At 36.7% G+C, this 26,508-nt stretch overlaps 2 protein-coding genes across 2 annotated transcripts; one reads left to right on the top strand and one right to left on the bottom strand.

The window, feature by feature from the left end:
- Window positions 1-3,058: 3,058 nt before the first annotated feature.
- LOC147557771 (regulatory-associated protein of TOR 1-like) lies at window positions 3,059-16,326 on the bottom strand. Its single transcript, XM_086659366.1, has 23 exons — window positions 15,514-16,326; window positions 13,722-13,824; window positions 12,477-12,559; window positions 12,241-12,399; window positions 12,023-12,151; window positions 11,754-11,914; window positions 10,882-11,036; window positions 10,635-10,779; window positions 10,459-10,537; window positions 10,232-10,333; window positions 9,369-9,452; window positions 9,177-9,287; window positions 8,126-8,479; window positions 7,852-8,041; window positions 6,783-7,406; window positions 6,254-6,583; window positions 6,008-6,131; window positions 5,110-5,234; window positions 4,844-4,989; window positions 4,624-4,725; window positions 4,099-4,184; window positions 3,916-4,000; window positions 3,059-3,733 (listed from the first exon to the last, which is right to left on the bottom strand). Exons 1-23 carry the CDS (start codon window positions 15,793-15,795, stop codon window positions 3,386-3,388), a joined length of 4,107 nt encoding a protein of 1,368 aa, XP_086515492.1. The 5' UTR covers window positions 15,796-16,326; the 3' UTR covers window positions 3,059-3,385.
- Window positions 16,327-18,794: 2,468 nt separating this feature from the next.
- On the top strand, window positions 18,795-20,003 carry LOC147557770 (PKS-NRPS hybrid synthetase cheA-like). The gene has a single exon (XM_086658933.1). It carries the CDS (start codon window positions 18,795-18,797, stop codon window positions 20,001-20,003), a length of 1,209 nt encoding a protein of 402 aa, XP_086515059.1.
- The last annotated feature ends 6,505 nt before the right edge of the window (window positions 20,004-26,508 follow it).

Genomic DNA, 26,508 nt, shown 5'->3' with positions numbered 1-26,508 from the left:
AAGATTAAATCTTTTAGGGTTTGAAATATTTGAAATGTGTGTTCAAGAAAGATATGATAATATGGAATGAAATGTGAAGCTGTTTGATGATAATGAAAGACCATGGCCTCAAGCTTAGTATATATGTTCACCCGTGCAATCATATAGATCACTGATGTTGAGCTTAGATATTTTCTTGATGTTCGAAGGTATATCCCCACCATTGGATTTCCAATCTCGGAATTAGCACATTGTACTAAATTTTAAGAATTTCTTAAGTATAAACTAAATATTACCTTATTCATGTTCAAACCTTTTTAGGCCATTTCTAGAAAATTTTCTACCCAACAAACTGTTGATCGTCTATGAGGCAAAACTACACAAGTAAGTTCCTTTTCGTTACAGCTTGAAGATAATGATGATATGGTGTTTAGTAGGATTTGGAAACCTTTTCTTGCATGCGTCCTGCCATTTATAAAATTCTATATAAGATAATTCTGTCTATCTAAAGCTTGGAATTTGAATTGGTGGCAATTAAATATTTAAAGAGAAATAATGGCCTGAGTTTTTTCCAAATGGATCATGGAGAGGAATGAGATTCACATAATGACATGGACAAAGCCAAACAATTTTATTATAAAGGTCATTCTACATCGAACTAATTGAGATAGTTGGCTGAAAGTTTTGCCCACTAATTTTAAGAGACATTATTCAATGAAGTTGTAGTATCTTGTATGCAGGGCGGAATATTTGGTTTCTTGAGCGAGACTTGCCACTTCAACGATGTATTAGCTTATTGCTTTTGACACATCGTTATATACGATGTGTCATGAAGCGTAACGATGTGTCATGAAGCGTTTAGTTTGTCATGGTATATCTTTCCATGAGTTTGTGATCTTCTTCTATCCATGCACACATCAATTATGAAATGTAAAGAGCAGTAAGGTTCATCTGATTAGCCGTAATTTATAATGGAGTTAGTTCTTTCTCACAAGTTGTTCCTTACGACCTCTAAGAAAGGGAAAGGTCAAGTGAACTTTTGCATTCTTCTTCTCTTTTTTAGTTGTTTCTCTCTACTTCATGTTTTCTTTTTGGTTCATATATCTCTTAATTATTGTCAAGTTTGGAATGAATCGATTCATTATTGTCATATTCTTCTTCTTCCTATGTTGTATGAAAAAGTTTGTAGAGATAAAAACGTTGTAAAAAAAAAGATGGAGGCAATAGAATCTCGTTTTTAAGACCAAAACTACTGATTTGCTATGTTGGTCTTGACAACTATAAAATTTTGGAAATAAATATTGAGAATGAATTTGACAAATATTTATTTTGGAAATAAATATTGACAATAAATATTTTTTTCTTAAAATTTATGGAAAGAATAAATTTCTTAACTCAACCACAAGAAACGTTTGGTTTACTTTGTTAGAATATATTTACAAAAGGGCAATAATGGAAAAAAATAATTGACTTAATGCATGGGACCCACCAAAAAGAGAATTTTTGGATTTATTTTCCATTTTTTGTTTATTTTGGTCTTATATTATTTATTGATTTAGTTGTAGATATATGACTAACTACCCCCTATTTTTTGACCTTAGCCTCGAAAATTCAAAAAAAAATAAAAAAATTGAAAATAAAAATATATAAAGATTAAAATTAAAAAAAAATAAAAAAAAAACAAAAAAAAAAAGTTAGATGGGGTGGTCCTCGAAGGGAACTCCCAACAATAATATATGGGGGTTGGGAGCCCCCCAGCCCCATGGCTTCCGGGTTGGAGCGGCTGAGGATGGGAGCCCCAAATTTGACCCCAACTTCTGTAGGTTGGAAATGCCCTAACTAGTTCAAAGACAAAAATTTATTGGATTTCAGAAACATCTCTTCTTAGTTCTAAACATTCTCTACTAAATATTATGATCCCTGATAGACCAAATTCAACAGCTAAGACCTATCCTTTCACAATAACAATAATGATGATTATGATCTTGTTTGTTTATGTTTAATTGTGATTAGTCGTGTATTTTGAGATGGGTTATTGGTCATAATCACAATAACAAAAACTTCACTAAATAATTTGTAAAGTGAGTTGGGTACGGAGTTATGAAGATGACCTGTTAAATCAGGTTAAATAACTTTTTTTTTTGTTAAGGATAGGTTAAATAACTTGACTTCATCAAAAAATTGGGATGGATTTAGGTTAGATAGAAAGATAAAGGTGAATGGATTTCATCACATCAATTCAGCTTTGGAAGATCATAAATCCATCTCGAGTTCTTGTGGAGATCATATAACTAATCAACAATCATCACCATGTCCAGATATTTTTAGGTCAAAAGTTCTTGGGGAGATCAAATTAATCTGCTATGTTTGTATAATTTTATTATTTTTGTTACAATTATATAACTTTTTTTATGATTCAGGATATTGAACCCATTAACTTCTCTAATTATGTTATTAATCTATTTAACGTGATTTCCTTGCGAGCTTAGCTTTAAAATATGAATTAAAAAAAAAAAACTACTTCTTTGGGCAACCAAACAATGGAAAACATGAAAATGCCCACAAAGAAACTGATTCTCAACAAAAATGTTTCTCTGAATAAAATTTACCCTATTTTTTTCCTTTCTCCAAATGGCTTCTCATTTGTTCTTGTACTCTCAAGCTGTTTGGTTTGATTTTAATAGTAAATCTAACGCCTTACATGAACTTAACTTAGTCATCACGATAATGTAGTTTATCTGGAAAACTAGATGTAATTAATTACATATTTAGATCTCACCAGCCAGAGGATTTGAATTCCATAACAGTTCAAATCAATTCTCACCTAAAGCTTTCTACTGATTACTTACAAATTCCAAAAAACCATTTGATTTCATCTTGTCCTTAGATACTCTTCCAGATTTCGATAAATTAACACTGACGCTTCTTATTTTGAAGGTAACCATAAAGTAGGTCCTCGTATTTAGATTGGATTGGGCACGAAGCATCAAGGAAGGAGAAGCCAAAGCCATTCTCATGGGGTTAATCTGCGGAATGGAGAGTATAAAAAAATCATAATGGAAAAAAAACACACCATTAATTTACCCAAGGCTTTTACAAATTGAAAGATTGAAGGATAAAAAAGGGAAATATTTACAGTTTTTACCTTTTATATGAAATTATTTGCAAAAGCCTCCCAGGGAAAAATATGATCTATTCAACCCCAGCATGCACACACGTACCCTCTTGCTGTGGAGGCTAATGAATGTAATAAGATACAATTTTCACACGTGTGCCTAACCAGAGAAAATACTTCCCCGGATACACTACTAAACATGCCCTCTCTGTACACAACATATCAAACTAGGTAAAACAACAACTTCTAGGAGGGGAGGGGAAAGCTCATTATTGCAGATTTACAAGTTTCTTATTTTGCTTGTGGACTGTCGTCTGTATATATGGAGACACAAGCATCAGAGACACCAGCAGTACCAGCTGCAAGTAAGGAACAATAAGGGTGGAAGGCCAGACAGCTTACAGACCCAATCTTTTGGGCCATGAACGTGGGGTAGTATCTGATCGTCCCAAGTTGTTCTCCGTCAAGGCTAAACACTTTGATCAGCTGCTTAGCTGATCCGCTCGCAATAATAGGAGCATGCCGATGAATCGCCAATGCAGTAAGTGACCCCCGGTGAGCATCAATTGTCAGGTATGCGTCACTTTCATTTCTGATATCCAGAAACTGTATGTCACCAGCTTGAGACGCGCTGATTATCTACATGGAAATCAAAGAAATTTACACAAAGCATTACAGTAACATACTAATCCGTCACTAACCTAAAACTGTTGATACCCAAGAAGCACAATTTGATCATAATTTGCACCAGTGCGCGGAACTAAATAGTATTAATAGCATGTGTCGGCACAATTTACGGAAGAACCACATGGTAAACATACCTTGGCTGGATCTAATCCTGGTTGAAAACCAATCCCCACTACTTTTTCTATTCTTTGTTTGTGTGGCCGGGTTGTACAAACCAACCTACAACATTTCACAGGAAGCGATCAGAGGGCACAAAACCTAGCTTGTACTGTCATGTCCGCTGAATGAAAAAAAAACATTTGGAAACAATAACTTACATTTCAGGAGTACGGATGTCAAATAACCTGACAGACCCATCCACATACCCAGCTGCAAGCTGACCGCCATGAACTTGAGATGCAGACTAGAAAAACATATGAAAAGTTAAACACCTAATGTAAAAATCTCAATATATCTTGCCGTGTCGAACACACATACAAGTATTTATTACTCTGATTATTGCAGTCAATTAGATAGGAAATAAAAGATCACTCTGGGGCATGGGCTACTACTTGTTTTACTAATTTTAAAAATGATCGTTCTAAAAGTAAAAAAAATTACGGATCTAGTAACTAATACAAAATAATGTGTAGGTCAGTGTGCGCTTTTTGGAGTCCTTTTATGTTTGCTTGTACAACATCTCAGACAGGTATTGAATATTGATACCAGTAACATTGCCATGTTACTTAGTTGTACACAGATGTAAATACATGGGGAAGATACTAATGCAATTAGAAAAAAGAAACACATGAGACAATTCTGGACTTGTTAGGCTGGAACACTTAATACAGCTGTAAACTCACCAATGCTGAGATGCTACAATCTGATGAAGACGAAATAGTATGAACAAGCTGCTCCTTATCCAGATCCCACGCCATGATGGATGATGTTTCCCCTGAAGCATACTGTTTGTGCCCAAACGTCAGAGAAAATGCATATAAATTAGAACAACGAAGAGAAAATTCAAGTCATGAACCACAACAATAGGTCTTCATCTAGTCTGCAAAAGTCTGCAGAGTATACCAAATATCCAGACTGTTGCTGCCAATCCACAACAGCATTCAAACTTCGCATACCAGGTCTATGACCCTGAGTAGATGAGAATGCAGTCACAAGCTCTTGTTTACCCCTTGACATGTAGTTTTTCCAAATACGGATATTCCCATCACCTGCATATAAGAAAGTGACTTCAGACTAAATTTAAAAAACAGTTGTGCGTACAGAAGCAGCCAGTCGCAACCACTGCACCACTTATCAAACACTCATTACACTCCAATGATGAACCTTACATGAAGCAACAAGAAGCAAGCTATCATCAAGCTCGTTCACCAGACAAAGCTTGGAGACCCCTTTGTCAATAGAGTTGTGGTTGTCAAAGCTGTTGAGGAGGGTCGCTTTCTCGTAATCCCATATCCTGGGAGAGGTAAAACAATCAGAAGCCAAACTCAATTATTCGAATCACATGAATGGTTACCATAAACCAACGGCAAAAGAAGAGTTCGGAAAGAGCAGTACTCCATGTTAACAGAGTAGGGAAGTTAAACGTTTATATATGACAAAGTAACATAGAGACCAGTTCACATAAGATTACTAGTAATGAGCAAAAAAGAACACCTTTAGCGACAAGCTTCTATACGATGTAGTGACCAGATAATAAAATTCCATACTACTTTAACAATGTCTGATAAATTAATGATCCCTATACACATGGAGCTTCTGGTCTAATCCACAGACACTTACCCAGCCATAGATGGGTACCACGTCATCGTTTTGCTAGTCAGTAGTTGCATAGTAGAACTGAATCAGAAGTCGACCAAGACTAAAGATTATTATTTTGGGGGTGTCTGATGGTTCGGGGAACTTTACCCAGGAACTAGTATTGGGGCAAAACTAATTCAGCAACATGAACCGGTATGTCCCCTCACCCAAATACAGATAGTTGTACATCCAGGGTTGTCATATGCAACTTATAGAACTGTCAAGAGCAGATTTTTAGTATTTAGGTAAATTAGGAATTTCTATTTTAAATAGAATATGGGGATTAGGTAACTTATAAGCAGGATTGTGTTCCGACTTCTAAATTATTTACAAACTGTTGCACACTGTAGAATTTTACAGGTTAGATGCCAATGGATTAAAGGAAAAAAACAAGATTTGGACAAGATATAGGAGTCCAGTAACAAGTACCTAATTCTTTCCGTGTCATCTGCAGCAATTACAACAGGAGAGAATGGATGGAGCAGAGCAGTTTTTGTACCCATTTCAAACTTGGTATCCCAACTAGCTATTTGGTTATTTAGCTTGCTTAGTGCTGAACCATAACCGAAACAAACAGAAACAAAAATAAGGTACACACTTTTATTCATATCAATTATAAATATAGAGGAGTTGAAGGAGACGTATGTGCAGACAAATCTTAAAGAAATCACCCACAAGAGTGTTGGCATTTAGCTATGCGATCCAGAGCAAATCTTTCCCTCTCTTCCCTGCGAGCCAATAATTCATCATTATCATCTGCTCCAGTAAGTAGCGGTCTTGAAAAATGACCACAACTCCAATTGTAGATGGTAGATTGTGGAAGCAAACTGTGTTCCGGAACACCAGTAGATCCACCAGATCCTAATAAAGGATCAGCTAATCCTGAGTCAGGGGAGTTAAACAGGTGAGGCCTGAACTCTAAAGAGCAAACCCTTCTCATTCCTGTGAGTAAACTTTGTCGAGGGGGGCTAACAGGGGGAGTTCGAAATGTCAAGGGTAGATGACCTGTCAGTAAAAGCAAATACAATAATTAAGGAGTCACTTCGAAACCAATAAGCAGAATGTTGATTTTTAGGCAATTTGAGACACAAATTGACATTATAACCGAGTCAAATTGTTTGTTAATTACGAGATCCTAGGAGATAGCATCACAAAGGCTAAGAAATCATAATATCATCAATGGAAATCACTATCTTGAGTTCACCTGCACTCATATCAAACCATGAACTTGATCGTGCTAGGCCAGCAAGGTTAGGAGTACGAGCAGATGCTGCGGAATCACCCTGACGAAAGCTGCCTCCACCGAACCTTAAGGTCTTTGTGACCACTTGCTCCACCCCAATAATGGAAAGAATTTTTCTCCCAAGTTCTGCTACTCGAGGTGATGGATCCTTTGATAGAGAAAAAACAGCTAGAACACACTGCGAATATGTTCCACTCTCCAGAGGCCTCAACCTTGAATTATCAGTAACCCTATTGCTACCGTCATCATTTAACAATATCCCAGAGTCAGAATGTTGAGATGAATAATCTGATAATGGAGATCCGTGAATAACTCCAGAAGTGGCAATAGGACTACTGCTGGAGACTCTCGCATCTCGACCGACTGCTGTATTATCGCTTCCAATCCTCAAAACATGACCAATTTGAGAAGGAACTATGCTCCCAGGCTGCATATACTGGTTGGTGGTAGGATACCCACTACTTGAGCCATTAATATTAGCCAAAGATGGTAATGAGCCCAGCAGAGAGTTCGAATGTGGTCTCAGGTACGCAGCAGCAGTTGACTTCATATACTGATTGTGGCCAAAGGCAAAACGTGCAAGAGCTGTCAAAATTTCAGTAAATGCGTAATAAGTGGCTAATACGCATCAAAATTCAAAATGCAGACGAGAGAGTGCTTATTTATTTATAACTCTTTTTTCCTTCAAAATTTAAGGAATTTGTTACAAAAAAAAAAAAAAGCAACAACTACAATATTGCAGAACCCCATCATTTTGTTATCCGCATGTGAGCATCCATACAACAAGTACATGTGAAGGTGCAAAACTGCAAACAATTACTTATAAATACCAACATCTATAGATCACATAACATGTGTAAATTAGAACACAATACGTAGAAAGTTAAAATATTGGATGCATTGCCTAATTTCCATGCAACTTTGTAACAAATAGTTAATGAGGCATATATTTTATTATTTCTCTATTTTGCCAAATTTCCATGCAACTTCATAACAAATGAAAAAAGATGAAGGCATTTAATTCACTTACCAATAGCAACCTCTGCTCTAACCACTGGACTTCCGTCTGAAACAACATTCAGAAGGCTTTTGACAATTTTTATTTCAGCTTTAATCTTTTCATCATCATCATAGTCTTCAACCCCACCAATACCATCTCTGAACGAGTCGGATCCGACATCTAGAAGGGTACCCAAAGCAAAAACAGCAGAAGCCCTAACCTGAAACACGCATTTATTTTATGGATACGAGAATGCAGAATTAGTGAAGGTAACTAGTTCAATAGAAAACATTAATGGAAGCACCTCAGGTTGTGGGGCTGATAAAAGTGGCCCATATACTGCAGGTGCATCTGCTTGCAAACCTATACTCTGCGCTTCCGGGAAATCTTCCCAAAGCTTTCCCAGGCAGAGACAAAGCCATTGAGGAAGTAAGGGCTCAGTTTGCGCATCATGTGGATTTGTAGGTTGAAGATGCTTCAAGCACACATGTATTAAATCTGCTTTAACGCATGCCTCCTGTCCTCGTCTATGCCCATCCGTAATTACAGCCAAAACAAAAGCAGCCATTGCGCGCTGCTCAGGGTACGCATCCATGCTATCAAGAAACTTAATGAAATATTCATGCCCCCCGTCTTTCACCAGATCAACCTGACATGACTGAGATCACACCAGAAAAAGACAGATTCTGTAGTTACACTAACAGAACTGGCACATCATAAAGAAAATTGAAAATTGACAGGTATAAAATGCCCAAACGGAAACCAAAAAAGAGCAGCAGAATAACAAATTAAAGATAGCACGTAAAAGATACCTATCATTATAATCTGAATCCACAGTATGCAACTAAATGTGTAATGGGGAATAGTTCAATCACCTAGAAGTGATAACAATGATGATGAATTTGATGCTTCAGACCACAAGATGTAACTACCAAATAGTTATATGCAACCTTCTAACAGACAAACTTAGCCATATCTTGATTAGACACATCATGTACATATATACTAGGTTTCCGCCGCATCTGTAGGACGCGGAAGATCCCACTTGGCTAAGGCCGGTAGATAACATTTAATTCTGAAGGAAGAAGATGAGGACGATGATGGTTAAAACTACCTTCCATGTTTTCTCTCAACTAAAAATGTAGGGACTAAAAGACCAAATTATCCTTTAATTGTTGGTATAATTACTCAAAAGATTTTTAAAAAGTTTGTTAAGATATTTTAGTCTGTTGAATCTATTATTAAACTCTCAACAAAATGTAGTCAGACTTATCTCTTAGATAACCGACTGACCTGTTATATTATGTTATTATGTAAGATATGCAAGGCATATTGTTGTGTTTATCTGAAGATACCTTATCAAGTGCAAGTATTTTGGTCCATATGAATACAAGAATTTGCCTCAACTCCACTGCTGTTGTTTGCAATAATTTGAGAACGTAAGGAAAGATTCCTACAGATAATGCCTACAAAATAATATTTCTGGACTGTAAGCTCCACAACAAAACAAGCTCAAGCAGCGAATGAACAGAGAGTCAAGACAGTACCAAATCCACGGCCCAAGATCCCATATCAAGGAATCTTCCTAGAAGTACCAGAGCACGAAAGCGATGACATTGACTAAGCAAAACCTACAATTAATGGCAGCTTAGTATTTATAGGAGAGTTCTAAGACCACAAAATGTTTAAACTGAGAAGAAAACCATGCCCGATTAATTTAACAAAAAACAAGAATAATAAGGATAAAAATGGCAGAAAGATTGATGCTAGCAATGAATCCTTTGAATTAGAAATCACGTTGAACAGTGAACACATTGGAAAAATATTAGTATAGGTGTAAGACATTGAACTTTTGAGTGTCCGCTGCCTGTATAGATTCAACCATAAGTCAATACAAATTTGTTTTAGACATTTTGAAAAATGTGATGATAGGACATACCAAATTAATAATTCAACCAATGCAAAACCAGTGGTAATTATTGGTAATTCTTTGGCCTTTCCTACTTCATTAGTTCACTAGTGTATATCAAAGTAATCTAGTGTTCCCCGAACTATCCTCTTCATAATTGATTATCACAATATATCATCGTCGACTACAGAAATGGAATCAGACAATCAGAAATGAGATCACATGCAAGACAGATTTGACAAAGCAAACAAGGTAAATATGTACTTTTCTAGAAGAGGTGTCCATTAGAAATAATGTATGGTGTGAAATGATTGTCAGAGTACTTGTATGCACCCAAAACTCCCTTTCACGAAACTATACAATGCGAATACCAGTTTTGGTACTGAACAAGTTGCCCGCATAGAAATTTGAAACTAAATGCATCACGCTTTTTCTTGTGTACAATTTGTCCACTAGGTCTAACCCATCTTTAATCCTAGAATAAATCAGAAACTGAATCACCTGAAGAACAATGGGTAATTGCTCTGGTGGCTTTTTATCCTCGGATCCATGGTCTAGCCATACCTCAAATGCTGTAAGTTGTTCCGTGAAGAATGGGCTCGGCTGAAGAAAGTAAGGCCAGAAAATATTAGTTTGCCTAGAATGCTTTCTTATGATCTACAAATACAACGCTCAAGCAATCCAGCATGATTTGCACATCAATTAAGTTCATTTAAATACTCAGCCACCTGAAATTCTGCATTAGGATCTTCAATCAATGCCGGAAGCTGTGATAGGCAGATCTCTGCTGCCATATCCCATTCATCCCTGTAATGCATAAGGTTGTAGGAGTTAAACAGACAAACAGATAAACTAATGAAACAGACACATAATACACAACGAGAAGTATCTCCAAATTCTTCACCACATATGATGTTGATGAGTTGAAGGCAACATAGGATGTGAAATTGGAGAACAATTTGCAGATCGCATAATTCGCTCAGCAAGTAAAAAGTTCCTGAACAAACTAGCAACTAACAAGTCTTGCCTGAACAACCTCTGAAAAAGATCTGTTGAGTGCAAATTGACATTAAACCCAGAAATATCAACAAATGGTAAACGAAATAGAAGACGCAAACAAAACCTAAGGCATTAAGTTATTGAAATGGTACCGTGTGGAAGGACATTCCATGCAATTGTGTCAGTGACAGCTGTAAAAATCCAATTTAACTCCCCCAGGAGAGTTTTCCGATCATTTTGGCGGCCAGGAATCCTATCTATAAGAGAATGGTCAAGGGTATCCCGAAGTAATGAACGTGAACAGAACCTAGCATAAAGAAGGAAAAAATGTTATACATTAGCAAGTCAAATTTCTACATAGATTCCTCAGAAATCGTTCAAAAGATGCTAGGTAGGACAGCACTAGAGATAATGCAATCCCTACCAGTATGCAGATAATAAGTAACAAGGTTCTGTAGCAGGAAAAAAAATAAAATATGATCACATAAACAAGATACATGAGAATGAATGCATAAGAATATTACAAATTTACAATACAAAACGTGTAAAAATCTCCCAAATTTTAAATACTCTGGTACTATATTTGAGTGCTACCTGATGCACCTAATATGTAACAGGACTCCTTCAACAGCTTACTTAACTACTCACCTAATATCTGTAAAACTGTAAGTGTACTGAGCTACAAAAGTTCCAAACTGGAAAGCTTGCTCTTCATGAGCAAAGCAACCCTTTCTCTTCGTTATTTCTATTTTAAAGTCCAACGGATTTAGGTATTCCTGTGAGGCTCTTTATGACCCAAGTTGTTGGTCAGGTTGCACTCAAACTTTTCGGAGGGCTCACTGTATCTCATGCTGAACTTTCTTCTAGGGAAGCCCGTTTCTTTTAAGCATAGGTCAAGCAGATCTACAGAATAAAATGGTGAAATCTGGCTTTCTTTAGAAGTTCAGAATTCAGATAATACAACAGTACCTGACTAGAGACACAGTTGGATAAAGGACAAATTGAGCAAGGGAATGAAAACTACCATCTTAATGCCATCTTAATTGGCGTTGTGAGGCATGATGTAAATATATCGGCAGGAAACTCAGCGCTCTGAGGAAGAGTCTCATGTGCTTCACAGGCTGCAAGCAGAATGAAGTCCTTCGACGAATTCTCAGAGAAACTAGAAGAGCTCCAGTCTTGGCGCTAACCAAAAGTAAGAGATATTGTCATCAGGCGAAGAACCATTGCTCCACAAGTCACACATTAAACTGCGTATTGACAAATGAAGAAGAGGTAAAATGGAATATGTACATTAAGGCTAAGATCAATAAAAGCATTCACAATCATCCCTGCAGCAGAGCAGTCGAATACATATATGGAGGGTGTCTTCAGCCAGGAATCCAGGTCACTGATGGGCAGAGGAATGTATTGTGTATAGCTCTGGCCAAATAGATGATGATTAGAACCAGAAACGAAATCCAATCACGAGTTAAAACTCAAACAAAACAAAAAACTACAAGGCATCAAACCTTATTAAAGAGCCAGATTTCACCATTTGCAGTTGGTTTTGGTACTCCATGCCCATTATAATGGAATAGTACTCTCTCAGTCTTGGCATGTTTGCGACAGGCAAGACAGAGTTTTTTTACTTCATCCACAGTAGGATCAAGTTGAAGCTTATACCGAGCCTGCAAGGATCATGAAGTTCCAAATGAAATTGCTAGAAGGACATACCGAGGTACGAGTGAAGAACAAACGTCCTTACCCGAGGCTGCCATCTTTCATATTGACCAAGCAGAGTTTTACCAATTGCGTCAAGTGCTTTTGGAGCTGCCATAGAAAATGGATCTGCTCACCACAAAAAAGTTCAGAGGAAAACATGAGAAAGTAATTTGCTCCCGGATACAGAACCAAAGGTAAAGAACATAATAGTGCATATCACAATTCACAAGATAGATATAGTCATATCCTAGCTGGAATATGCACAAGTAGGGTGCCAAATAAAACATTTCCCTAATCCCCCATCCGTAAGTTACTATGTTCATAAAGGGGAGTTGAGGTCTCGCCTGGGCGACCAAGGTGATGGGAGAGTTGAGATCTCACCTAGGCGACCAAAACAATGGCAGAGGAAGGGGTTGCCACTTAGATGAGTTAGGCAAAAGCGAGGAACCCCTTCTCCTTGCCCCTCCTCGCCTCACTCCAGACCAATATTGATCACTATTCTATGATGTAAATCACATGTCATGAAATCCTGTTTTATGTTCACTTACATGGTTAACAAAAAAAAAGATATTCAACCACGTCAGTAATAACCATAAGACAACTTCAAGTGTTTGATTCATCGATTTCAGTTTCAGTTTTTGCGCTGACCCAAGAAAATTGTGGCAGTAGAATTCAACTATTATTTCAGACTGCCCTGGTTACCAGAAAATCAAAGAAAATGTAAAAAATAAGCACAGGAAGTGTGCCAACTTTCTGCTGCAAAGAATGAAAAAAATATGAAGTTTTCCAACTCAACATAAAATAGCAAAAATGTTTTACAACATGATAATTCATCATCTAGAGCCTTCGATATAAGAATAAAAACAAATGACTGCAAGAAAACCATAGAAACACCAGCTCTTTTGAGTTCCCAAATTGCAAACAAGAAAATATAAATGGGAAGTCCGAAGATTTAAGCTAGTAACAATATGGAAGTGAACAAATATTAAAAGATCAGAGAATGTAGGTATACGAGAAACAAAGAACGTGATAAGGAATTAAATGTCGAAATATTTAACCCGAAATGACCGAAATATTTCCATTTCGTGTCTACCGAAACCGAAATTTAATTACTTTCTCTTAACAATGCGTGATCAAGGAATTAAGATTCGAAATATTTCGTCCAAAATGACAGCAATATTTCCATTTCCATGCCTACCAAAATTTTCACCAAATCCGAAATTTCATTCCTTGGAATGAGCACGCCAATGAAATGATAGTAATAAGAGAAGTACCAAACAGTGTTTACCTATCCAGCACTCCATTCTGGCACAAGGAGAGATTTTGATTACATCTGGTGGATCAACACTAATGTTTAAACATAATACCAATGCTACACAACCAGTCTTCATCTGCACTAACATTTCTTGTCAAACAAACATAATAATATAACAGTCACGAAACATAAGCTACGCCATAAGTTACCCACAAAAAGACTTTAAAATAGCATGAAAAAAAGAGCAACATGCAAGAATAATTTGACCAGAAAGGAATATAGCAACTGACGTAGATACTGAATGATCACAAAAGCCACAAAAGATGTAAGTAGGTAGCTACATCTTTGCAGTAATCGCGTAAATAAGACTAAATCACATATTGTCATTTCAATAAAAGAATCTGAAACAGCTTCTGTTTAATAAGCTATGCAGTAAAAATCGCCGACTAGTCGGGCGTAGGCGCTATTAAATCGCTAGGCGCAGCTGAGCCGATGGGCCTACCAACAGGAGCTGTAGTCGGTTCTGGAAACAAGTTAGCCGGCGCCTAGAGAGCAGACTGGACCGAGTCAAGCTAGGCGCCGACTAACTCGGTTCAGCAGAACTGACCTTTTTTTTCAGCAACCCGTGTTTTTTAGGGTTTTATCCCCTTATTCTCCCATCGAACTCCAAGAGCAGCTGAAGAAGGAAGGAGTGTTGCCACCATTGGAGCTCCACTTGTTTTCTCTCTCTACCCCTTTTCACCCACTCGCTGTTCTCTCTCTAGATCTTCTCAGCCGACAGTCCCACTCGGTTTTCTCTCTCTAGATCTTCTCACTCGGTTTTCTCACTATAGATCTTAAAAGTCCTAAGTTACATCACACTTGATAATCTTTCTTCCTCTTCTTCTTCCTACTAGATCTTTATTCTTTTACACGTCACTGATATTTTTATGTTATTCATAAATATTTTTTGCTTAGTTGCTCACTTTTGTTTATACTTTTTATTTAACATTATGATTTATGACGAAGTATCTAATCTTTATCGATAGTTTCATAATAGAAATTTTTAAGTTCAATAATGTTTATGATTGAATTTTAAGTAACCTCTCCAATTTATTATTTTTAGCACTACAAATGAATGTTATACATGTATTTATATATATTATATTATATATCTATATATATATATATTTAATATCATACATAATTTTATTATCCGATTAAATCCGACTGGTCCCAATGAAATCCGACTGGTCGCTAGGCCCCGGTTGGCCGCCTAGTCCCGGTTTCCGATTTTTTCCAGCATTGTTAATAAGAGCACCATTATTCCTTGCAGAACCGAATATTTGTCGTGGCTAAACTACTCGGACATTTAAATTATTTCTAAAGGAGAAAGCTTATCGTGACAGACCTGGCAAACTAAAGAACACTTCAGATTCTATAAAAAGTCTCAACTTCCAATCATGACTACTCGGCATTTCAACAAAAAAAAAGATCTTTTACATCTCTTTCTATTGAGGGAAGAATTGATGTTTCATTTGTGATTACAAGCATCTAGGTGCACATTTAAATGATCATTGACTAGCATCCCAGTTTTGATGCAATGAAACAACTAGCCGAAACTACTCGTTGAATACGGCTACAAGATAAAGCAACTAATAAGTCAATCAATCCAACTACCTGATCTAGCATATGCTACCCCTATTAATTGGTGTTGATATAGTCATTTATGTTACATATGTGCTATAATGAAGAACTAATAAGCACGAACAAGTCTCAAACATTTCATTTTCCAAAAGAATGTGTCAAATTCATAAGCAAAAAAGAGAAGCTCAAGAGTACTTACACGGTCCTTCGGGCGCCACTTGGAAACGAGACCACTTTCGGATGGACCAGAAGGAACACAAGCTTCGAAAGCCTCGTGCCGAAGTTCACATAATACAATAGTTTGGGGCAAATAAGCCATACTAGTTGTAGCAGTTGGGTGCCCATTGGCAGCACCGCTGCTACTTGCGGTCTCAGAATCTCTCCTGAAATGACCATTTTCAGAACTAGGAAACTCCTCTAGATTAGAAACAGAAGCTGAAGATTGTGAGAATCTAGAGGCCATTAGATCACCTAATGCCATAAAACCTTCTTCCCCAAAAAAAGGTTCAAACTTGACCTAATTTCGTTACCATAAATAACCAAATAAAATAATATCAAGATGAGGAACGAGAATTTTTCCTTGTTAGAATTAGGATCGGGAAGTATAACTTAAGCTGGTTTGGTGAAAAGGGAAAAGGGTTACCAATCAATTCAGGTCGGAATAACATTCAGAAATACTAAACTCATCTGAGTCGCTGAAGAGATTAAGAGAGCCGGAGGAAGAGGGTCGGAGCAGTGGCGGCAGTAAAGAAATATACACAGAGAAGAAGAAGAAGAAGAACAACAAAAAACAACCCAAGGGAAAAACGATTTTGGGAAAAACTGAGGTTTCTTTCTCTTTTTTCTTGGAATTTGGCCTGGTGAACAATAAAAAGCAAATTTACTTACCTCTCTCTTGTCTGACTCTACAATTTATTTGAGGGTGCTTCTATAGGCACCGGGTCAAATGGCTGGTTGTATGCGGGTGGCTCTATAAGCTCCGGGCCCAACAACTATTTTCTCTATAAGCATCAGGCCAATCTGTAAGCACCCGGCTTACTCGACTTAATCCTAACTCCTCCGTCTATTTCTCACTCACCAGATCAAATCGAGATTTTCTCTCTCTAAGTTTGGGAAGAATCGAACTTCTCCTCACTAAATCTCTCATAATCTCACTCGTTTTTCTTAAATCTTTCTCTCAATCAGTCTTTACACTCTCTAAGAGTCAGAATCAACAATCATTTGATGAAGACGAAGTAGAAATCAAGTTAGATTTGCTCCTGTAAGGTTGGTTAAAAAACCCTAAACTTTTATGATGTTTTTAATTGATTTGTTGTTTGAATGATTGGGGTCGTCAATAGCATCTTATAACATGTTCAGAATGTTGCTTACTATAATTTCGAACACATTTAGATAGTTTTGTATGATGAATTGACCCCCATGAGTCTGCCCTAAATGTTGTTCTTACGACTCGGACAGATCGGGTCCAGTCCGTCCGAGTCTTCATGGTCACGGGTAGGGTTATCAGTTACCTTTAAGACAGTAACAAATTAGTTTTCCAGTCCGTCACAGATTGGGTAATCTGTGACTGACTGAAAAGTCACGGATTACCCTATCTATGACATATATTTTCTTTTTTATTTCAAATAACCTTTACGAGTGACACATGCATTTATTGGAATCTAAATTTATATGATTGCTCGGACATTAGATTGTGATGTATTTAGACTAAGAAAGCATATTGATTATTTAACGTTTAGTCGTTGCATCGCATATTATTCAACAGATATTATGGCATGACGTGTTCCTCCAACCGCGAGTGAAAGGGGTCGTAAGCAACAACGAACAAGAAGAAATGATAATGACCACACTTCAGAGGAAGATTAAATTTGATTCTTTTTCTAGAGCAAACCCTGTATGGTATACTTTTATACTATTTTAAATTCTACCTGCAACGAGTATTTTCTTCTACGTATACTAAATATAATTATTTTTGATACTCTTACTAGCATTATATCAAACATAAGAAAAATAATCATAAATTCACCATAACATTTATGATATTTCTTACGTTAAATGTAATTACCATTTAATTATATGTATAATACATTGTTGTTTGGGTGCTTCTAAAGGCACCTGGCCAAACAGCTGTTAGCATCCAGAAATATTGTTGACTCGAGTCAATGGTTTTTTTACCCAAGGTCTCTATAAGCACCGGTTTTTAATGTGGGTGACGTTCACCTTAGTTTACTTCTTCCATCTTCTTCTTCCAACAAAAAAGGAATCCTAATCAATTTTTCTTCCAAAACAAAACCCTAGAAAAGAGTGCAACATTCTCCGGCGACGGCAACGTCTCCGGCACCTACCGGCGACTATTCTTTTATTCAAAACAATCAATCCGGGTGATTTGTTCATCATTAAACTGTGTTACATCTCATTTATAGCTTCTTTATATCATCTTTTCAAAAGAAATTAGGAAGTTGACCATTGAAGAAGAAGAGAGTTCTAAAATTTTTACAACTACATCAATTCCAACTCTTTCACCTATTTCCGAACAAGGAGAAGTTTCTCATGAGGTATACAACCATTCCCCGACCCTTTTTTATATGTTTCAATACGTGTTGTGTGAGTTTTTGAAAAAACAAAAGTGAAACTTTGGTGACGTGAACGGACTGAACCAATCCGGGACTTTTTAGCCTTTAACGGATCAGACTATCCGTTTAGTAATGAAATGTCATGGACTAGACAGTCAGTGACCTTGTAGATTGAGATGGACATACGGATCCGTCCTTAGCTGATAAATCCCGGACTCTTTCAGTCCGTTCCATCTTGAAGATATTTTTTTCTTCAAGTTATTTTTATGATTTTTTCACCTTTTGACAGATTCCGGACCTTAATATTGTTCCTATTGAAGGGGAGTACCATGCCGAAGAAGAAAATCGACCTTCAAATGATGGGTGTCAATTTATTAGTATTGATGTTGGTCAGTATTTTGTGACTGAAGATGTTTTTCAAACTAAAGAGGAGTTAATCGGTTGGGCTAAAGAAATTGGGAGAAAACATAAGTTTGTAGTACTGACCTCCAGGTCAGGTAATAGAAGAGGTGGAGAGAAACCCCGGTTAGAATTATGTTGCGAAAGAAGTGGAGTATTTCGTTCACATGAGAAGAAGGATTTAGTTCCAAAATCCCATCAACCACCTATAAAGAAAAGGAAATCGAGTACCAAAAAATGTCAATGTCCGTTCAAGCTCAAAGGAATACCGGGGGTTAATGACACGTGGAAAGTGTCAGTTGTGTCTGGAATCCATAACCACGAGTTAGCTGAAAGTCTTCTAGATCACGCATATGTGAATAGGTTGAAACCCGATGAAAAAGCTGTTATGAAACATCTATTAGAAATTGGTTCGAAGCCAGCTGAAATTCTTTCTCAAATTCATGAATAATTCAAGGATAACACATCAACGTTGAAAACCATTTACAATGCACGTGCGAACATACGTATGGAAAAACAAGAAGGAAGGAGTCCGATGCAACAACTCATTAAGTTGTTGGTGGAACACCATTACGTCTACCATTTTTCAAAGAACGAAGACACTGTTGAGGTAACAAATCTATTTTGGGCACATCCTGATTGTATTCTATTATTACAGAGTTCCCATACCGTGTTATTGCTCGATTGTACGTATAAAACTAACCTATTTAACAAGCCATTGCTTGAGATTGTCGGGGTAACTTCTACGTTGAAATCCTTCACCGCGGCCTTTACATTTATGGATGGGGAGACAACTAATCAGTACACATGGGCCCTTAATCGTTTGCGGACGTTGTTTCCTCCCAACTCAATGCCAATCGTGTTTATAACCGATCGTGAACTTGCATTGATTAACGCCATTGACGAAGTCTTTCCAAATGCTCAAAGGTTGCTATGTACTTTTCACATCGACAAGTGTGTGGTAGCCAAAGTCAAAGGTCATTTCAAACAAGAACAATTCAATGTGTTTATGACAATGTTTCGAGCTATCATGTATGCTGAGACTGAAAGTGGTTATAATGAGGCGGTGGAAACTTTTGTGAAGTTTTGGTCAAACACACATCATAAAGATGTTAGTTATGTTCAAGATACCTGGTTGGGATTGAAAGAGAGATTTGTGATTGCATGTACTAACGGGGTTATTCACATGGGAAATACTACAACAAATCGTGTGGAAGGTGCTCATTCCAAATTGAAGAGATATCTATGTAGCTTCGAAGGTAACTATGTTACGTGCTGGGAATTTATTCATATCATGACGGAAACCGAGACATGTGAAATTATTGCATCTTTTGAGCACAGTCGTATTAAGGTGAAGGAAGGGCATCAAACCAAGTTTTTTAAGGAGCTACGTGGTTATGTCTCGCACGCGGCATTAGATCTTATGGTAGATGAGATCGACCGTGCAAATGGGATTGATATTAACGTTCAAATTTGCAGATGTGTTCTAAGGTATGTCTATGGTCTCCCTTGTGCTCATGAGATGGTATCTTTGATGAATCAAGATAAGGTATGTCCAAAGGACATCCTTCACCCTCAGTGGACCAAGCTATCCATTAACCTGACTCCGCCGATTCATAATGATCTTGATGCATCACATGAGATGGAGCACCTTTATTTAATGTGGGATAAATCCAGTGATCCTGAGAGGACCTCAATACTTGAGAAGTTGAGATAAATTTCTTTTATGGTCATCACAAACTTGTGTGAGCCATTGCAAACAAAGACCAAAGGGGCTCCGAAACAAAGAAGAATGAGCAAAAAAGAAAAAGAAGCTGCAAAATCTACTAAGAGGAACCCATCTGCTTTCGAATATGCAAAGTGTGTTGATGATTGTGTTCCCTCCACTCAGACAGTACCTAAAGTTAACAAAGAAATCAAAGCACCGAAAGCAACCATACCCAATTTTGAAAGATACAAATGACAGATTCCGTCAGTTATGGATCCATTCTTGGATGACATTATAGATGTGTCAGGCGATGGTCATTGTGGGTTCATGTCGTTGGTAAAGGACTTGGGTTTTCACTAGAAGATGGTTGGAAACAAGTTCGCAAAAATGTCATAAAAGAACTTGAGATACGTAACACACTCTACAAAGAGATGTTTGGACCAAGAGAATACACTCACACATTAAGTGCCGCGAACAACTTCAATTTTACATGTCCGGAAGATTGGTTCTACATTCACCCGTACACTAGTATAGTTGTGGCGAGTAGCTTCAACTGCATATTAGTTCATTTGTCTTACGGTTGTTCGACAACTTTCTTACCCATTACTTAGTGGTCCACCTTCTGAGGGTTATAAAACTGCATGCATTACATATAGTGGTGGTCACTTTATGAAAGTTAAACTCAAAAAAGATTTTATACTCCCTCCTATTGCAGCGTAATGGTCTAGGTATGCATCGCTAGAGGCAACGGGTTGGCTTGAACTTGTTAGAGATAGAATCGAGGATGGAAAGAAATTTTATTCTCATGATAATTCGAATGAGCCAAGTAGTAATGTGATAAATTTAGTGATGATTAAGGTGTACTGAAATACCGAGTTACAAACTTTTTTATTTAATATTTGAATAAATTTAGATGATTAATTGTCTTCGTTATTTAACTTTTTTTTCTTTGGGTTTATAATCGAAAAGAAACAGAAAAACAGGAATTTCATACAGGTCACGGATCCTTGAATCCGTTTTTCTTCACACAGTTACGGATCCGGCGATCCGTCAATTTCTAACAGGAACCCCTGTTTGAAAGAAACGGATCTATGGATCCGTTTCTTATAACAATGTCACGGATCCAGAGATCCGTTACTTTCTAACAGGGGTTACTGTTTTCCTGTTAGAAAGTGACAGATCTATAGATCCGTCACTTTGTTGCATAGAACGGATCCAGAAATCCGAGACCAGAGGAGGGAAGGCACGGATCCGATCCGTACGGACTTTTTTTTTTCCAAACCTTGGTACTTAAGGTGGCGTTTTCTAAACCTTTCGTTTCGGTAGATCTTAGAGTCATTACAGTTCGATAGATATTAAAACTTGTTAAAACAAGAGTAACGATGTTCAAACATCGATCAAAATGTACGATAGATATTAAAACTTGTTAAAACTAGAGTAACGATGTTCAAACATCGATCAAAATGTACGATACACATCGTTCACAAAAGAAGTTAAAAAAAAGTAACCGTTGTTCACAAAAGCAATTCAAAATAGGGAGACTACCCTTGAGATTCTAAACCATACTATATTACTTCATTCCCTTTGTGATTTCCTCGATTTCTTCACCGTAGTTTTTCTAGACGATCTTCTTGGTTCGGGTTCTGGTTGAGGTTGATGAGGACATTCGGGAAGCGGCATTTCAACCCTCGCATTAATTAGGATTTCAAGCCCTAACGGAACGTCATACGCTTGAATTACTACAATTGCACGATCAATTCCATCTCTCTAAAAAAAACAACAATGGATTAATAAAAAATTAGGTAACAAATTAGAGCTACAAATTCAAAAGTAAAAAAACAAAAGAATGATAAATCGAATACTCACGTAGTACGATACCGAACCTAAGTACTGTTCTGGGCTATTGGATTTGTGTAAAGCAGGGTTTTGTACAAACGGGTGAGATACTCTCTTGAACCAATTGTTATACTGAGCGCTTGCCTCCCACGGAGCCAAAGATACCTCCTTTGGTCTATCACTCATGTTTAGTAGGTGATCTTCCCAACGCCCCCAATAAGAAGCCACATTACCAAAGTTTTTAGAATCTCCATCCTTCGACACCTTTTTTGGTCGAATCGGTTCTTTAGGGATGACTTGAACCAACCCAAGTTGCCTTAACACCCTATCAGGGTGATAGGGCTCGGCAATATCGTTAACCGCGATGCAACCAGTGTAAAAAGAGTATTCAGGAAGTGGTAGTGCAACACCAGACAATAAGGGACGATATGGGTCCCAAATGACCTACATGATACAGACGTTTAACGAGTGATTCCTATAACATACGTCAGGTATTATAGAACACAAGAAAAAATTAATAAATAAAATACATACATCTCTCTCGGTCAGACCGTCCAATTGCTCACGAGTGCTTCCTAGAGCACATGCCTTGTTTCCTTTCAAAATGTGTTCCTCCCATCTATACATCCGGGGCACGTTAGATGTAGGATCATATTTTGGGTTGTGAACATACACCCCAAGGTTGAAGTGTTCATCAATCCACACCTACAAATGTAATGTTAAATACACATTTATTATTCCCTACTCTAACATAATAAAGAAATAATTGAGAGACAGAAATAAATATGAAATTACCTGAAATAAAGTAAGATAACCAGCCAATTGATTTCCTCCCCTCGAAGCAAAATCAATCTACCGATAAAGATAGGCAAGCACCGTTGTTCCCCACGAGTAAGTCGAAATATCATCTAAGTTCTTCAGATAACGTAGATAGACAATAGGAACCTTAGTTGCACTCTTATCAGCAAAAAAAGTACAACCAAAAAGATGCAAGAGGTATGCCCGTGCAACAGCATCTTTGACAAGGTCGGTGTCATCCTCTTCCGACCCTCTGCATTGCTTCCTCAACCACTTAAGCTCCACAGACTTAGATTTACCTAAGTGCAGTTTTACACCTTCGTAATCTAATTGTAAATAACGAGAGACTAGTAATGCATCTGGATCTTTTGTATCATCGTCGTCGTCATCATCATCATCATCGTTCACATCTTCATCATCTGTCTTGGACAGAACAACGGGTTTACCTTCAATTGGAAGACCACATATGCGATGCACATCCTCTAACGTGATTGTCATCTCCCCGAACGGCATGTGGAAAGTATTTGTGTCCTCGTACCACCGCTCTGTAAATGCCGAGAGTAGAACACGATCTAGTTTGATGTATGAATATTTGGCGATGTGGGCCAATCCCGTGTTCCGGACTCTCTCTCGAACAATTTGACACTCAGTTTCCAGGTCCCACCCATTCTTCTTCTCCAAAACAGTATCCACAACTACGGCAGACGCATGGTTGTGTAACTTTAACACCGACCTCTTCTGAAAATAAAAAAGATATTGTTTTAGATTGATGATTAACAAAATTTTATCATAACTACTAAAATTAGAAAATAATATTTGCTTACCGGTTTGTTCCAAATCGTATAAGCAACATGATTCTTGAAACAAGGTAGAAGCGCACGATCTATCGGACCTCCAGAGTACGGGGCTGAAAATGAAGATGACCCCCTACTTCTGTTTCTCCTGTCGAAATAGGAGGCTCTGTTTCGTTCTCATCTCCTTGCGTTCGTCGTTGCTTACGTGGTTCCATAATAACTTTTGAATAATACGCGGATACGTGATGCACAAACAATAAATAATCAAAATATGTTTTCCTACTCTAAATTAATGAAGGAAAAATCGGGCGTATCGCTACAAAAAAAGTCATTCAAATAATAACTTTTTATAGGCACGTATCGCTACATAAAAGGTCATTCAAATAATGAAGGAAAAATGATGAGAAAAATAAAGAAGGAAAAATATGAAAGATTAAAAAAAAAAAAACCTCAGGTCCCGGATCAGGTAATCCGGAGCCTTTCAGTCGGAAACGGATTACCCAGTTCGTCACGGACTAGAAGATGAGTCTGTTTCTTTGTACTAACCCACGGATTAGCTGATCCGTGACTAGGAAGACACGGACGGACTGGACCAGGCCGTCCGAGTCGTTCCAGCAGCTTAGGTATAAATCTAGGGCAGTTTCTTTGGACATCAAACACTCACACAAATGTCTGTAAATATGTTCGAAATGATATAATACAAAAATCTAAACATGTTACAACACACTATTAACATCCCCAATCAATCAAACAACAAATTTATTCAAAAAAATTAAAAAAGTTAGGGTTTTAAAACCAACCTTGAAGGAGCAATTGTAGCTTGATTTCAACTTCGTCTCCACCAAATGATGCTTGATTCTAAGACTTAGAGAGTCGAATGACTTATTCTCAGCAAAATTTGAGGGAGATTCGTGAGATTATGAGCGATTTGGTGAGAGTAGAATTCGGTTTTTTAAGAGCTTAGAGAGAGAAAGTTTCAAATTCCCAATTTTAGATGGATTTTGTGAGAGATAGATGGAGGGGTTAGGGTCAACAGATAAAGGCCGGTGCCTACATAGTTGATTGGTGCTAACAGATAATAGAGCGGTTGGGACTGGTGCTAACAGAGATGGATGCTAACAGCTGTTTGACCCGGTGTTTTTAGAAGCACCCTTGTTGTTTAGTAGCAAAGCATTATGAAGAATGTGTCCAAACATAATATAAAATGTTCATAACTGCAACGTAATAAATATGTTATTTCGTACGTTAAATGCAATATGCATTTAATTCTATGTGTATTGCATTTCTATTTATGTGCAAAACATTATGAGAAATGTATCAACCATATTATAAATGTTTGTAATCGCACAATCTATTATATTAAAACAGCTCAGTCAGTTATCTAGGAGATAAGTCTGATCGTCCATTTTATTTTAGAGATTTGATTGGGATCACATCCAACGGATGATATAAAATATTTTTTTTGTAAATAGGCTAAAAAAAAGAAGGATATTAGTGTCAACAAATAATTTTTTTTGAATATTCGGTTAAGTCTCCCTAAAAAAACTATACCCCACGAATCTGGTAAGACACATTCCAAGTTTAAAAAACTACCCATATCCTAATTCATGTAAAAAAACTACCCTAAAAATCTCAACCATTTAAGATTTTTTCTTTTGGAACTAATACTCAAAGGTTTACAATTGACATAGTAAATGCGAGGGAACTAATACTCAAAGGTTTTTTGCTAATAAATTGTTTTCTTTTGTTTGGTTTGTTATCTTCAGAATTCAGAGAAGTTGAAGTGGATGTAATTTTTAGATCTCTCTTTATCTCTTTTGCTCCATGTTAATCTCCATTATATCTCACCCCTTGATCTGAAGTTTGTCTTTTTTGTTTTTGTACTATGTGATTGAATGATAATAATTTATTTGGTTTTTGAATAATTTAAAATTTTCTCATGTTTTTCCTAGGGAGAAGAGGAGAGAAGATTCTACATTAAAGAAAACTGATTTAATGGAGAAGAGGAGAGAAGATTTTACATTTTAGTAGTTTTTGTACATTACCTGTTTGCCAAAAGGTCTTCATGACATTCTATTTTATGTTTGAACTTTTTTTTATCTTCCTGTACTGGGGTGATTTTATGTTTCAACTGATTTAATGGAGAAGAGGAGAGAAGATTCTACGTTTTAGTAGTTTTTGTACATTACCTGTTTGCTCCTATTAAATCAACAAATTGAAAAAACTTCGATTTTATGTTTCTGTGGGTGTACATGTTAATAGTTTTCTTCATGTATTGGGGTGATTTTATGTTTCTCTCAGTGAACATGTTAATAGTTTGCTCCTATTGAATCAACAAATTGAAAAACTTCGATATTCAAGGTAGGTTTTCTCCTATTCAGAGAAGTTGAAGTTGATGTAATTTTTAGATCTCTCTTTATCTCTTTTTCTCCATGTTAATCTCCATTATATATGACCATTTCATCTGAAGTTTGCTTCTTATTGTTGTTTAATTTTCTTTTATTATCTACCATTTATTACTGAAGTTTTAACAAACATCAACCCGGTAAAAAGCTCTCCACTTCACTCATTCTGTAACTCTTTTTTTGGTTTATTTCTATTCATATAAGTTTCTATCTAGCTTCCATGATAATTTTCTTTCTTTTTGTTGGGTTTGTATGTTATGAAAGGGATGGAGAGGCACTGTTTATCTTTCCTTTTGGTCCAAAACTAACTCTATTTCTCTCTTTAGCAATTTCTTCCTATATTTTGATAGGTTCATTTTTCTTCAATATGCTTGAATATTATGAAAGTTTCTTCTATTAATTAATTTTCATTTCGTTTTACAGGTATTATAATTTCAAAGGAACAGATATCGACAAAAGAAATATTCCTTTTGTAGTTTATATTTTGACATTTCGATATGGAAAGAATAATACAATTTAATTACAATTTTTTTCTATAGTTTTTGTACTACTTATTTATTTCATGTAATTTTTTAGTTGAATACTTGAATTAATCACTTTCTCACATATTTTCTTTTTAGAGCGTCACCTTCTATGTAAAGTTATTTGTTGTCTGTTTTTTAAGATTAAATTTATATCTTT

This window comes from Eschscholzia californica, unplaced genomic scaffold (assembly GCF_041429995.1).
Source record: "Eschscholzia californica isolate CP2 unplaced genomic scaffold, dmEscCali1.0.p SCAF_2, whole genome shotgun sequence".
NCBI lineage: Eukaryota > Viridiplantae > Streptophyta > Magnoliopsida > Ranunculales > Papaveraceae > Eschscholzia > Eschscholzia californica.
The sequence above is the reverse complement of the archived record's forward strand: the minus strand, read 5'-3'. Positions and strand labels throughout refer to the sequence as shown.

Coding starts and splice junctions, on each gene's coding strand:
- LOC147557771 (XM_086659366.1), bottom strand. CDS start 15,795: ATGGCATTAGGTGATCTAATGGCCTCTAGATTCTCACAATCTTCAGCT. Junction 8,042..8,125: donor TATCAGCCCCACAACCTGAG/GTGCTTCCATTA, acceptor TGCGTGTTTCAG/GTTAGGGCTTCTGCTGTTTT. Junction 5,235..6,007: donor GATGACACGGAAAGAATTAG/GTACTTGTTACT, acceptor TACCTCTCCCAG/GATATGGGATTACGAGAAAG.
- LOC147557770 (XM_086658933.1), top strand. CDS start 18,795: ATGGAAAAACAAGAAGGAAGGAGTCCGATGCAACAACTCATTAAGTTG.